This window comes from Mangifera indica, chromosome 14, assembly GCF_011075055.1.
Source record: "Mangifera indica cultivar Alphonso chromosome 14, CATAS_Mindica_2.1, whole genome shotgun sequence".
NCBI classification, from domain to species: Eukaryota; Viridiplantae; Streptophyta; class Magnoliopsida; order Sapindales; family Anacardiaceae; genus Mangifera; species Mangifera indica.
The window spans coordinates 570,043-585,351 of record NC_058150.1 but is presented as its reverse complement, the minus strand read 5'-3'; the positions used below and the strand labels follow the sequence as shown (position 1 = coordinate 585,351).

At 33.2% G+C, this 15,309-nt stretch overlaps 1 protein-coding gene across 3 annotated transcripts; it reads left to right on the top strand.

Annotated features, from left to right (window-relative positions):
* The first annotated feature begins 2,763 nt into the window (after positions 1–2,763).
* On the top strand, positions 2,764–14,128 carry LOC123196387 (probable cyclic nucleotide-gated ion channel 20, chloroplastic). Of its 3 annotated transcripts, none has more exons than XM_044610398.1 (14): positions 2,764–2,968; positions 3,823–3,885; positions 4,704–5,229; positions 5,647–5,838; positions 6,322–6,420; positions 7,395–7,532; positions 8,840–9,088; positions 10,387–10,650; positions 11,564–11,709; positions 12,601–12,678; positions 13,051–13,180; positions 13,303–13,549; positions 13,618–13,780; positions 13,877–14,128. In XM_044610398.1, exons 3-14 carry the CDS (start codon positions 4,720–4,722, stop codon positions 14,001–14,003), a joined length of 2,343 nt encoding a protein of 780 aa, XP_044466333.1. In that variant the 5' UTR covers positions 2,764–2,968; positions 3,823–3,885; positions 4,704–4,719; the 3' UTR covers positions 14,004–14,128. The 3 variants fall into 3 exon arrangements, with proteins under 3 accessions (XP_044466333.1, XP_044466331.1, XP_044466332.1); XM_044610396.1 differs by having other exon boundaries at positions 3,819–3,885; XM_044610397.1 differs by lacking the exon at positions 3,823–3,885.
* Positions 14,129–15,309: the final 1,181 nt, after the last annotated feature.

Sequence of the window (15,309 nt, the reverse complement as noted above, 5' to 3'; positions counted from 1 at the left end):
CTTCTCAAGCTCAAAAATATAAAATTCTCAAACATGAGTTCATTTCAATCTCATTCAAGTCAAGCTAACAATTAAATTCAAGTTAATTCGATTCGAATCTACTTTTAATTACTTTATCTCTAATTTAAAATTACTTTACATATTAATATTTGCATTTGTATTTATACATACTCTCCATGCATAAAATATTATTTTAAAACAAATAATGTTTTTATTATTTAAATAAGGCCAAAGGACTTATTTCCACCCAAAGTATCTTGTTTTTCCAAATTTCCACCTTTTATCTTTGAAAATCTTAAATACTCATCAATTGGTAGTTAAAATTAACGGTTTTATGGACAAAATCATTATTTCATCTGCAATATTAAAAATAAACTAAAATTTAATCTTCTTTTTTATTTTTAAACCTTAAAAATTATAAATTTTCTTCTAACTAAAGTTTTAAAAAATAATATTTTCTCTTAGGGTTTAGTTTACAGATCTTCGATGTCAAATCCAATATTCTCGCTAGCGACAAATATCTCCCAATGCCTCCTCTCCCTCTAAGGGCTAAGCTTCTCTTATTTCGAAGTTTGGACGACATCAATTGATTTTGAAAAGAACTCCCAACTTCATTGGAAAAATAAAACTATTTGTCTTCCTTGAAGAATATGAGATCTCTTGTCTTTTAAAAGGAGATGATGTTTTGTCTTTCTCGAAATAATATTATCTCCTACTAGGTTTAAGAATGCCGATTGGAGGGAGAGATGGTGAAAAAGTGACTGCTGGAGGAAGAGAAAAGAAATAGCGCTGGAGTTTGAAAACTAAACCTTATGAAGAGAAATGTCATTTTTTATAACTTGACTTATAGGAAAAATTATTAGTTTTTAGGGTTTATAAAGGAAAAAAATATAATTTTAAAATGTTAGAATTTTGTTAATTTTAACTATCCATAGATAGGTAAATGAGATTTTCAAAATTAATAAGCGAAAATATGAGAAAAAAATACTTTGGGTGGGAAATAGTCCTTTGGCCTTTAAATAAACAAATAAAACCTGTTGAAAGTGTGAAAACGCTAAAGAATCCCCACTAATTGCTTTCAATTGCAATGCACCATTTCCCCTCATGATGTTTCCACTCATTTTCATAAACACAAGCAATACTAATTTCCTCTCAACTCCCTTAACATTTTCTCACAATTTTCTCTCCACCAAAGCAACCCTCAAGGTACGCATTGCTTGAGGCCTAGGTCAAAGGACCAAGCTCCCCAAATCGTAGCCTTAGGCTCAAATTAAACGTCGAACGATGAAGATTTATAAATTTATGATGATCTCTTAAATACAAATTTATATTTATTATTACATGTCTAATTGTATATTATATATGATAAATGTATATCAAATAAACAAGATTAGACAAAATTCAATATGTACGTATCTTATGTAACTTTCATAACAAAATTATATCATATGTTAATTAAATTTAAAATAAAATTACAATACTAAAATTAGTATAAATAAGATTATACAAGCAAAAAAGTTATACTATACATATACACGATACATACTAATAGATATAAATTAATATGTTATTATATAATTAAATTATATAATTTTTTATTTTATCATTTATTTAAAATTCTCTAATACATAATAATACGTAAATTTATTTGTATCAATTTATACATAAAATAATTATAGCAATTTTTTATTATTATTACTATGCAAAATAGAAAAGATGTCAAATGGCCCAACCCAACTTCCGCGGGTTGGGCCGATGGCCGCACATGTAAACTCCGTAGCCATCATTTATTATTGTCATCTTAATAAAATCACATTGTCACCCCTATTCCCAAGCATTTGTTCAATTTTATATCTTGACTTTATAAACTAACAATATTTCCCCTAATTCCTAGTGGTGGATTCGAGGCTTGACTCGTTTTTTGGCTTGAATCAACTTCAACTTGTCAAATTTGAGCTTGACTTACCATCGATATCAATGTTGGAGTTTGTTTGATAGATAATTTTTCTCTCTCGAATATTACTGTTTATCAATTTAAGTAAACTATAATTTGAGTTTGAACTAACCATATTATTATATAATTATTTATCATGTCATTATTGATAATAGAAGATTTATTAAATGGTTTTTACTTGATAAATCAAACAAAATAATATTAATAATAAAATATATATTATTCATATTAAATGTTTGCTTAATGTAAGAAACTAAAAGATGTTGTTCTTATTGAGCTCTAAACATAAAATAGAGGTAATAAAAATATGTGACAAACAATAAGTATAACTGATAATTTTGAATTATAAATAAAGTAATATTCAATCGTATAATGATATATTATATTTAGTACACAAAATTAATACAATGCACATGTTTTTTTTCTCTCAAATTGAGGATAATCTCATCATTTTTTACTTTTGAACTAATAATTTTTCCTTTTTATTTTTCAAAATCGAACACAAAAATAGCGTTTATTAATATATTTAAAGTTTTAGTTCCTGAAATGTAGATAAAATTCGTTCTCCAACTAGTTTGAATGATTTTGAAATCAATCTGGTCATTATGAATTAGAGTCAAGTTTGAGAAAACCTATGTTCAGACTTGGTTTGAATCCAACCTTGATTAAACCCTTATAGGGGTTTTATAGTTAGTTTTGAAACTAATAGGATCAGAAGAGTATGCCTTTGACAGAGAAGAATTTCCACACCACAGAGACAGACGTAGAAGCATTAAAAAAACATAAACCAGCAAGTGGTCAAAAACATGTAGCCAAAGACCGTTTCCTACAACAAACCAACTGACTTTTCAAAGTCTTTCTGGCATTTTTAAGTCTGGTCGGTCCTCTCTTTGTTCACAAAGTTTCCTTTTCACTTCATCGTCAACGAGGTCAAAGCTATTTTCTTTCATCCAATTCTAGATAAAGGAGGGTTCTTTTTCCATTGTCACTCGCTGAGAATTCAGCTTCAAGCAGGTTAATATTCTTTTCTGTGTCTCGTGGTTTTGTATTATAAAGGTAAACTGTAATTGGGTTCGTGAGAATGTGGGTGGGTCCATGAATTAGAGCTTTTGAAGAACTCAAAACTGCTGTTTGTTGTGGTATTACATTTTGTTTTTCATTAAATAATCAGTGCAAAGATCCTTCCTTGCAGCCAATTATAGAGAAAAAAGGATTCTTTTCACCATTGTCACTTGCTGAGAATTCATCTTCTGTCTGTTTGTTTTCCTGTCTGTCTTGTGGTTTTGCATTATAAAGGTAAAACTATAACTGGGTTCCTGAGAATGTGATTGGTTTCATGAATTAGAGCTTTTTAAGAGCTCAAATCTGCCGTTTGTTGTGTCAGTATTTTATGATCTGAATTGAATGAGTTCAAAGCTCTTTACTTGCAGCCAATGATAGAGAGTAAGGGGGTCTTTGTTTTATTGCCTCTTGCTGAGAATTAAGCTTCAAGGAAGTTAATTTTCTTGTCTTTGTCTTGTGGGATTGTATTATAAAGGTAACATTATATTGGGTTCATGAGAATGTGCTTGAGCTAAAAATTGCTGTTTAGTACTTCGTGTTTTTTCATTAAATAATCAATTTATAGCTCTTTACTTGCTACCAGTTATATATAAAAATACGGTTCTTTTTTCCATTGCCACTTGCTGAGAACTCAGCTTCAAGCTTTGTGTCATCTAGTCGAGTATATAGGTTTAAATTTACCTGGCTTTATGAGAATGTGGGTGGCGTCATGAATACGAGCTTTTAAAGAGCTCAAAACTGTTGTTTGTTGCGGAAGTACTTTGTTTTTTAGTTAAATGAGTTAAAAGCTCTTTACTTGCGGGCAGTTATAGAGAAACAGAGGGTTCTTTTTCCTGAAAATGACTTGCTGATAACTCAGCTTCAAGAAGGTTAGTTTTCCTTCCTGTGTCTTGTAGTTGCGTTTATGGGTTAACTTTTAACTGGGCATATGAGAATGTGGTTGGTGCCTTGAATCAGAGTTATTAAAGAGCTCAAAACTTTTGTTTGTTTCAGAAGTACTTTTGGTTACTTGAATGCTCTTGTTAAAAGTGCTCTATCTTTTATGCTTAACAGAGTTCATATAGAGAGTAAATTTGCAAGATTGTCACTTGTCTTTTAGATATGAATGATGGAGTTCGTTTAAACGGCTCTAGCACAAAGCTTTGGAACTTAATTGTATTATTTATTATTACTACTGAAATAAAAGTATAAATTTCAATAGTATATGAATGATGGAGTTTGTTTAAACGGCTCTAGCACAAAGCTTTGGAACTTAATTGTATTATTTATTATTACTATTGAAATAAAAGTATAAATTTAGGAATGTGTAATGCAATTTGATGATGTGAGCTGAGGTGGCCTCATAAAAAGATAATAATTTAGTGAATGAAGAAGTGCTGAATTAAGTCGTAAAATTCTGAAAAAATTGTGCTGACTCAAAATATATAATCTAAGTACCACCATTGAACTTCAGAAAGGTGCCTCTTCAACTTGTAGTATAAAGTATAAACTAAAATTATGACTTAAATTTTAAGTTTAATTAAATGGAATGCTTTACACTTTGAGCATGCTCTTCTTGTTCTTTCCATTATAGTGCATAGAAGTTGAGATTTTCTTTATTGTTTACTGGCACTGGAGTTTTTGGTTTTTATTTTTCTCTTTTCTTTTTAGTGGGTTGGACTTTAATCTATTTGATATTCTTTTGCAGGTCACATTTACTAGTAATGGCTGGTTATGAGAAAGATGATTTACCAATGTTGTCAGATTCCCGTCATCAATTATCAGATGAAAATGTGAATTCTCGGCTTCATGATTTTGCTTCCAGGACCAGGAGCGCATCACTTTCTATTCCCACAAACTACTCCGAGTCCTCTGAACCTCAATCTTTTCTTGTAGGCCATACTGGTCCTTTACGGAATGAAAGGAGGACACCATTTATCCAAATGAGTGGCCCTTTATATATTAGCCGTAATCAAGAAAACAATTTCCGTCAAAATCAAGGTGTTACTGTTGTTCAAATGCCAGAACGTAGGATAGAAACATTTCCGTCTTTCCGTGTAATGGAACAGAATGATTGGTCTGAGGATAACTATGCTAGAAAAAATGAGCATTTACTGAGGTCTGGGCAATTGGGAATGTGTAATGATCCTTACTGCACCACATGTCCAACATTTTACAAGTACCAAGCTGCACAACCAAAATATTCAAAATCTTCTGGTATATTTGATTCGCAGGTGTTTTGCTTACTCCAACTAGTGAATTTTCCTTTCTGATGACATCGTTTACCTTTTACTATGTACTTATTTTGCAACTCCTCAGAGGCTTCATGGAACGATAATACAACTCTAGCTTGTTACTTTTTGTAGAGCTTTCAAGTTTTAGGGGTTTCAGTAATGATTATGATGCTGCGTGTCATGAGCTTGCTTTTAATTCTGAGGATATTTGCTGGAACTAATGATATACACCTGTTACTCATACAAAACACAGATGCAGCTCTAATCATTTTATGCTTACGTAGTTTCCTGGAAAGTTTATTATATAGTTTCAAACATCTATAGGCACACTTCTCTAGTTATTTGATGTCATAATGCATTTTTTATGCCACGGCTTCCACTTTTTTATGCAGTCTTCTTACTCTTGTTTGTTTTCAGTTCCATAACGCCCTCTACGGTGATGCCAAAGGTTGGGCTAGAAGAATTTTCTCTTTCTTGAGTGCAAATATCCCTGGGATCATGAACCCTCATACTAAAGTTGTTCAACAGTGGAACCAATTTCTTGTTATTTCTTGCCTGCTGGCGATTTTTGTAGACCCTTTGTTTTTCTTCCTGCTGTCCGTGGACAAGGTATTTTTCTATTGATTTTTCTTTGAGAGAATATCAAATTTAATTGGTCCTAATGTGTACTTGAATATGGTTCTCAGAAAAGTTAATAGTATACCGGCTATAACTTTTACGACTTGATTTTTAATTTTGATTAAGCTTATTCTATGTCCAGCATCAGGAAGAACTAAGAAGACACTTGGACATGAAAGTCGGAATTCTCTAAGCATTCGTTCTTAGATATCTAGATCATTTTATTTGTCTTTGAGAAATCAATTGGAATTAATGGCACCGGCCAAATAAGTGTCTCCTTAGGAGATCAAATTTCATGAAATGTCTTTATTTATTCTAACTCCTTTGGTCAACATTGCTTCATATACGTTTTTAAGATTATTTTATTACTAGGGCAGTGCTCTTCTTCTTAATTAGTATGTGATATTCTTCTTACTTAATTAGTTCCTTATTGTACCTTTCAGTTTACCCATATATTTCTTCTTTTGAATGCAGAACAATATGTGCATATTTATTAACTGGCCCTGGGCTACAGCTATTGTGGTTTTCAGATCTATTACTGATTTGATATTCTTATTGAACATGCTTCTTCAGGTAAATTTATCCTTATCTCCATCTAGGGAAGCTCTTTGTTCGGTGTTCTCTTGTTATATACCATTGTAAACTTTCTTTACTTATTAATTTCTTGTTATTGGAATTTAAATGGAACTCCTTTACTATAAGTCTCATATGTTGGACCACTTGTGTAAAAATTATAGGGCCTAGATTGTTTTGTATTATATGCCCAGTAGCAGACTTCCACTCAAGATATGAAATAGAAAAATATGAAACATAGTGACTTAAACTGCATAATTTTTTTCTTAAACTCAGCTTCTGGTTTGCATTGTTCAGTAACTACATGACCTAAAACTCTTTAGCATGGAGAGTGGATTGAGCTCAATTTTGCTTGGATTAGATCAAGAAAATTTTAGGCTTCTGCGTCACTTGAATCTTGAGATTTTCCTTTTTTATAAATTCAATCAAATATAAGTTTTTTTGAGTTTATTATTTGAAGAGAGAAAGAGGGATTAAGGAATTTTTAGAAAATGTTAATCTCCCGGAGATCTTCTAGTCCAACTAACATTATGGTTACAATTTAAATTATGATGTTTTATTTGCAAATGCTAAGAAAAAAAGATCTTCTGTGTTCAGAAAAATGACCAATGTACTGATCTCATCAGTTATAATTTGATCGGAAAAAATTTTAATAGAAAGCACATTTCTTATTTTTTGCCTATGTTTCCTTGGAAGTAAAGTTTGCTGAGTTTACTACTGTTCTACATTATAAGAAATCCGTTCAAAAGTACAACATAATTTTCATCATTTTTTCTTTGTAGTTTTTCTATTATCATGTGTTCACAGTAAGCAGTGAGAATTTTTTTCTTGTGATTTGGTAACTTAACTAGTTTTAGCATTTACTCAAATTAAAATAATTTGTATTTTCTTTTGTAATGCTTTACATTTTATGTGTCCAATATCTCATTTGTTATCTTTCTGATTATATTACTAATTTATTTGTTTTTATGCAGTTTAAGCTAGCATACGTTGCTCCTGAGTCTAGAGTGGTTGGAGCTGGGGAGTTAGTTGATCATCCAAAGAAAATTGCTCTCAATTACCTTTCTGGATTCTTTTTTCTTGACTTATTCATAGTATTGCCTCTTCCTCAAGTGAGTTTTCCACCCTGCTCTGCTTGTCTATGGTAACTTATTTATGTTTTTTTTTTAATTTTTTGTTTATTTTATTGCTTTCTTCGTACGATTTAAGATGTTAGATCCATATACAAATTTGTATTCAAGATTGAGGGATAATAAGAAAGCTTTTGTATTGGTCCGATTGTGATGTTAAGGGTATTTTTTGGGTTTGATGGCTGGATATACAATATAACTTTTATAGATATTTGTGGAGAAGTGAATCGGCCAAACTGACGTCATTTTGATGCATGTTGGTCAACATGATTTCGTTTTGGCTGGTTCGAATTGAGCTCTTCCAAGCTCAAGAGCTTGGTGAGTGCCCCCTAAGCGCAAGCTCCAACTCAACAGCACAAACCCCTTAGGCTCGAGGTCACTTCGAGCTTGATCAAGCTAAGATGATAGTCAACCTTGATCCAGTTTGGCTTGAATCCACTCGTAGAAGTGATTTCATCCTTGAATATTTTTGGCTTCTATATGGGTGTCAATATTTTCAGAATTTAAGAAAGTCTCATTCCTTTTTAACACATAGTTGTTGTAGGAAGTATTATATAAACTTTTTATGCAACCATATAGATGTGTTTGTGTTTGTATATTTGAATGTAAACATTATGAGATTTTGACTAGAAACTTTCACAAGTTTGTTTCTTTGTGAAAATACAAATAACATTAAATGAAGAATATCCATAAAATTATTTTTTTTCACTCTGCAGCCTTTCTCATTTGGCAAGCTTCCATATATATATATTTGAACCTTTATGGATGAAGTGGAGGGCAAAGGTACCATATAAAATTTTCTAGTTCTTGCTTGCATTCCAACTCATAGAGAGATTGGTATATGTGACTTCTTTTGAAACTGTCCATTGTGCTATGTCGCGGTACAAACCTTTTGATTTTGCTAAGGTGCCATGGGTGCTGCCAGTCTCTTGTATGATTATTGATTGTTTGATTTGTGAGATCTTTTTTGGGCCACTTGTGAGAGCCAACCTTCCAGACCATGTGAAGAAATTGCCAAACATGTGTATGAATGCCTAGTGTGCCGAATCTTAACATGTAAATTAATTTGTATGCATATGTATGTGAGAGTTGGTGGATTGGAAGGAAGTTATGAACACAAGTAACACATTGTGAGACATTTATGCTCTCAAGTTTTCTTAATCTATTTTAAAATGGTTTTATATGTCATGTGTCTATATATCTATTTACACCACTGCTTACATGCTTAATTTTGATAATTATAATCTCTTCTGGTCTTTGCTCGGCATAAATTATTTCTTTGTTTGCAGATCATGATACTGATTGTCATACCTAGAAACTTGGGAATGTCAGGAGCAAACTATGCTAAAAACCTTATACGGACATCAGTTCTTGTTCAGTACATTCCCAGATTATATAGATTTCTGCCTTTGTTTGCTGGTCAGTCTCCAACCGGCTTCATATTTGAGTCAGCATGGGCGAATTTTTTCATCAATCTTTTCACTTTTGTATTGGCTGGTCATGTTGTTGGATCAGGCTGGTACCTTTTTGGATTACAGGTAGGCAAATCTCATTATAGCATATTGCTTATTGCCTCTTCTAAATATTTTTCATACACTTGGTATATTTGGAAGTTACTGTAGTCCTCGCAATGCCTTACATTTGCACATCTATCTTTTCTTTAAGCAAACCTCAATGGTAGGAGAAAATATTATTTAATGAAAAAAATGAGGTGAAAGAACTTCCATTAGGGGAGACATAGTAAGCCCTACTCCTCAATACTAATCTGATGGTACTAAGAGATGAAATCAAAATAGAGATTCATAGCATGATTTACAGTAGAATAGTAAAAAAGAAAGGCCATCCCTTTGTAAAAAGGGGTCACATGCCTTTCAGTTGCTTAACTTTTTGGGGCCTCATTTATAAATCATTTTTAACCATCTATAGCATGTGATATGTACTATATGTATGTATGATGCATCCCCCGCTCCAAGTTCTTTAAATGATGTTTCACAGTCAAAATTTTGCATCATTCTTTCATTCTTTAAAACTTCATACTCCCTTAAATTCTGTTAGGAACCTGCACTGCTGCCTCCCTTACAAGCTCTCTTCAGGCAATGTAATTTTGGAACAATTGTAATTGACAAACTAAAGTTGGCACTCAATCAATGTAACAGTAATTGTTTCATAAAGAAATAATTCAAATGTGGCATTCATTCATTCATTCAAAAGGCAAATCCCAATATTGTAAATTTTACATTCAACTGAAAATAACATTCCGAACTACCAAGAAGATGTTCCCATTTTCCCTAGGCAATTCTAGAGGCCTAGTGCTCTCCCACTCCTGGCCTGCTTTACTTCTTTTCTCTCTGCTCCTTCCTCTCTGCCTGCCTCCTCCCTTTTATTGTTATCCCTCCTTTTCTCCTTTCCTGCTGGTGGTCCTGAAGCCTGCATGCATGCCTTCTGCTCCACTCTTGCACAGCCACCTGTCTCCACATGAATTGATTTGTTGTTAAGCCTACTTCCGCCACGTGTCCCATCTCCTTGTGCTTTCTTTTTCCGTTTGATGTATACTCGGGACCTAACAAATTCTAAGATGACATCTCATTACTTGTTATGGGCAAATAAATTATGACCATAGAAATTTATAGCACTGGCAGTGTAATATGTTGTTTTATTAACATTTTTTATTCTTAGGATTAGGTTCCTGATTATTCATTTTCTTTTTATGGATTCTGGGTGCTTTAACATGATGAGCATATATAGAAATTTTCTGTCATGACCTATTGCTGTTTCTTATGGTTGGTTTAGTGGAATCTTTACTTTCTCTTTCTTACCTTATTATTTCTTTTACCAGAGGGTTAATCAATGTCTTCGTAATGCCTGCCATGATTCTTCACTTTACCCCAACTGCAAGGATTTCATAGATTGTGGCCGTGGGGATGGGTTTAGTAGATTTAATTCTTCTCCATTATGGACCAATTGGACATCCAATGCAAATGCTACTGCTTGTTTTACGTCTGACGGTTTTGCTTATGGAATTTACGAACTAGCTGTCAACCTTACTACAGAAGGTAGTATTGTTACCAAATACATATATGCATTGTTCTGGGGATTCCAGGTAATCTTTTCTGTCCTTCTCATTTTCACTGTCTTACCAGAATGAAGTCACTTGATACAGGCAAATTAGAAATAGGGTTATGGATGATGTTTAAATTAACGGAAAATTTTCTTAGCAATAAGGGAACACACATCAGTTCTTCAGCGCTGTCATAAAAATTGGCAGCCATGCATCAAAGCTGGAATCAAGCCTTAGTAAACCTAACTATGTTCCCTCACATTTTGTAGTATGATAGCTACACTACTGACAATCCCTTATTCCTTCCTCTTTTTCCATAAATTTGAAAGGCAGTAGATTTCACATCTAATTAATGCAGTAATCGAAGTTCAGGCTTGATTGCTGCATTGCTCTTTGATGGTAACAATGTTTAACATATAAGAAGGCCCAATTTTTTATTTTTTTTGGGCAAGTGCAAGAAGGCCCAAGTTGGTTTGGCTTCAAGAACTTCGTTTTCTAGTTTATGGTAAGGGTGGATTTGAGCTGAGCTGAGTTCAAGTTTGGGTCAATTCAAGTTTGATTCAGCTTGAGAGAGTCGAGTTCAAGTCTAGGCTCGAGTTTAACGAGCTCCCCTCAAACCAACTTTAGCTTACCTTGGCTTGAGGGGATTTGAACCGAAACCAGCTCGAGTCCCCTCAAGCAGCTCGATTCAAGCTCGAGCTAAAGGTTTACAATACAAAACCCCTTTAAGCTTGAATTTGAGCTGGAACTCAATCAAGCCGAACTGGCAATTGAGCTTCAGCCAGCTCAACTCGAAACCACCCCTAGTTTATACTAATTTTCCTAGCCTATATAGCTTTATTGTTGTCTCGTTATCTATTAGCAAAGCCATTTTCAAGTATGACATAAATATGACGGCAAATGCTATAAGATTTCTTGTTATTGATTTTGACATTATGTTTTTTTTTTTTTGAAGCAAATAAGTACTCTCGCGGGAAACCAGCAACCAAGCTATTTTGTTTGGGAAGTCCTTTTTACTATGGGCATTATTGGACTGGGGCTCTTGCTCTTTGCTTTTCTCATTGGAAATATGCAGAACTTCCTCCAAGCTCTCGTGAGGAGGTACAACATTTTTTAATTCATCTACCTAAAAAATGTCATTCAAAAGCAACTTTAGAAAATGGTGTGTCAAATGGCTGTTGATTCATTGCAGTTGATTGATAATAAAGTTGTATTTTTCTTTATATATATAGAGTCGAAATCAGAAGTGCACAAATGGCTCTAAAAGTATATAAGGTGTCTGTAATTTCTTTTGATTTGGAAGAATCCGTAGCTTTTTCTCATCTGATGAATAGCTCTTGTAGGTGGTGCTCTGAAGTTATTTAATATTTTGCACCTCGTTTTAGGTGCATGGAGATGGTGTTAAAAGCCATATACTAAAATAACTGGGATCAACTGACTGGTGAACGCTAAACATCAACTCATTTGCCTAATGCTTCAGTACAGTGCTTAGGAAAATTAATGTGATAGTTGGTCATTTCACATAATTGTGCAGTTGTCTATCTACTAGATTCTATGTTTGTTATAATATTTGCAAATAGTAAAAACTATATGCACTAATAGTGAATATTAATGATAGCGTGTCATCATATGATTGGGTGATTTTGATTTAAAGATAAAATAATATAACACGTCATTTGTACATGCAAATTAGTACTCATTGTTAAAGCACATAATCTTACTCTTTTGTAAATGCTTTACATCGATAGAATTGAGTGAGTTGATGATTTTTTAGGTTAGTAGTAATTTATTGTCTTCACAATATGTTTCCAATGGATCGATCTACTGGGATATTATAAAGCATTTCAGTTCTTAGTTACACTGAAGGGTAGACTTTCCATTTTCTATTCTCAAATTTGATCAGGTCCAGTTACCATCATTTGGTTATTTGGCTCCTTCAAGAATATAGATGTAGTGGGATTTTTTGCTAAATGATATTTGTTTTTTTTTTAGGAGGCTAGAAATGTCGCTAAGAAGACGAGATGTGGAGCTATGGATGAGCCATCGGCGCTTGCCTGAAGAGCTAAGAAGGTATTATAGCTTAAGATTTCAAACCTATCTCATACTTGTGATCATTAGAGTGGATGATCCTGCTCTGTTTCTTAGCTTCCTTGCATATGCACAAATATTTTAATGATATGGCTTGTGAATTTGCATTTGAACTTTAATCTTTATTGACACTCCATCAAGGCTGTTACCAATTGAGTCCAACTGGCAATTGAGCTCAAGCCAGCTCGGCTCAAATCTAGCCTTAGTGTCTACCATGCAAATCATTGGACACACCTGAATGAACAATCAAACATACAGAATAGGTAGTCTAGGGTAAATATTATTCTGCTATTTTGTCTAGCTCTTTCTTCAGATGATTTGCAAAATGATGAATAAAATTGCATTAATGAATAGGCAAGTACGAGCAGCTGAACGATACAATTGGGCTGCCACCAGAGGAGTGAATGAAGAAATGCTTTTTGAGAATTTGCCCGAAAACCTACAGAGAGATATAAGGCGACATCTCTTCAAATTTGTGAAGAATGTAAACATTGTTTCGTCTTTATCATTGTCAATATTATTGTTACTCCTATCATATTTGTCATTGATAATATGTTGTTAAATTATGTTTTATCCTAGTAAACTTGGAACTGTGTCATTTTGCAGGTTCGAATTTTTGCCCTGATGGATGAACCAATATTAGATGCGATTTGTGAGAGATTGAGGCAAAATACATATATTGAGAAAAGCATAGTTTTATATCAAGGCAGTATAGTAGACAAGATGGTTTTTATTGTGCGCGGGAAAATGGAGAGCACAGGAGAAGACGGGATAAGAGTCCCCTTGTGCGAGGGGGATGTTTGTGGAGAGGAACTCCTTACATGGTGCCTCGAGCATTCATCTATAAGTAGAGGTAATATTATGACTAGAATTTGCATGAAAGCTACAAACACTATTTCATCAATATGGTTTCTGTTGCAGATGTAAATAAAATAAGAATTCCGGGGAAGCGATTGCTCAGCAACAGGACAGTAGAATGCTTAACAAATGTTGAAGCATTTTCACTCCGAGCATCAGACATTGAAGAAGTTACCAGTCTTTTCGCAAGATTCTTGCGGAATCCTCGAGTTCAAGGAGCCATAAGGTAATTTCTAAACCAGTTCGTATCGTAATGCATGCAAAAGCAGTATCGTTCCAATCGTACAAGTATAATATTATCATTTTCTCTTGACAATGACAGGTATGAATCACCGTATTGGCGAAGCCTTGCTGCTACACGTATTCAAGTAGCGTGGCGATACTGGAAGAAACGCTTGAATCGGGCTGATACCTCGGTCTCTCGGTCCAGTGACCAGTCATTCTTCTAGATGAGAATCTTTCTATTTTATGTAAGGTACATTTATGATGGATGATTTTGTGCAGTATAACCACACCATTGCCTCACATTATAATTGAAGATTATGGTCGTCTAATAGTATTTGTACTTTCGTTATTTGTATGCTTGACTAATAGCATTTATACTTTTATGATCTACGTATGCTTATCTACGAGCGAACTAGATAATGTGGATTTAATAAAGCAAACAATTATACTTAAATCAATATAAACAATAAAGAAAAAGAACGTGCAATTTATATTGGTTAACGTAATACAAGACAACATTCAGTGGAGTTATTATTATTTTTATATTTTTTTTACCACTCTTGCTATATTAAATATATTTGTTAATGAATTGTTATATCATTCTTACAAGAGAATGATATGTTTATAAATTATAATTTTTATCCTTAATATAATCTCTTTTTAGATTTTTATTTTTAAGTGAAACTTTATTAGGGTTTTAATTTGTATGAGAAATCCTGAAGTCACTTATGCGGTTGGTGCTATTGCCCATTGCCCATTCACTAAGGGGCAAAATCCCTGTCCAATAATCAAACAAAGGAATTCTTATTTGCGTTGCATCTTTCTCATTACAGTGAATGTTTTTGTTAATTAATTGTTAGATCACTCATTCAAGAGAAAAATGTGATTATATACTAAAATTTTTGTCCTGAAGGACAACTTTTCTACAGTTCTTATTTTTAAGCAAAATCTTATTATGATTTTTTTTTTCATAAGAGAAATCTTAAAGCGGCTCTTCATGGATCAAGTCTAAACAGCATACAGGTTTGGGATAGTTGTCTCTTGCCTCTCGCCCGTTTATTGGGTCAGGAACATCCAGATTTCTTCAAAACCCAGATCCAGTTTCATAGTTTTCTGCAATAAAATATTTTGACCTTCATCTTATATTAGTTGGACATCTTGATTTTCTTATAACATTAACCAAGTTTTGTTATTCCTTCAAGCGTGGAATCTGATTAAAATGTTGCTTTTTAACCGTTGTTTACAATAGAAAACTAGGTTTATGTGTCCGAGCATTCGAGAATTTTCACATTCTTGACTACCATAGTTTTTAAATTTGGATTGAATATTGACTCGATCAAGGGTTGTGGGGCAATGCCCAGTTTGGGTCTTGATTTATGGACAATTCACCAATAAGTTAAATGAAAAAAATAATATTACTTAACTAACTAGAATTGTGGTTTGATAGAATATGATGTATATTTCTTATTAAATAAGCTCAGTTTGAGTCCCAATAAAAGTATAACAAATTGATCCAATAGTTGAACTATA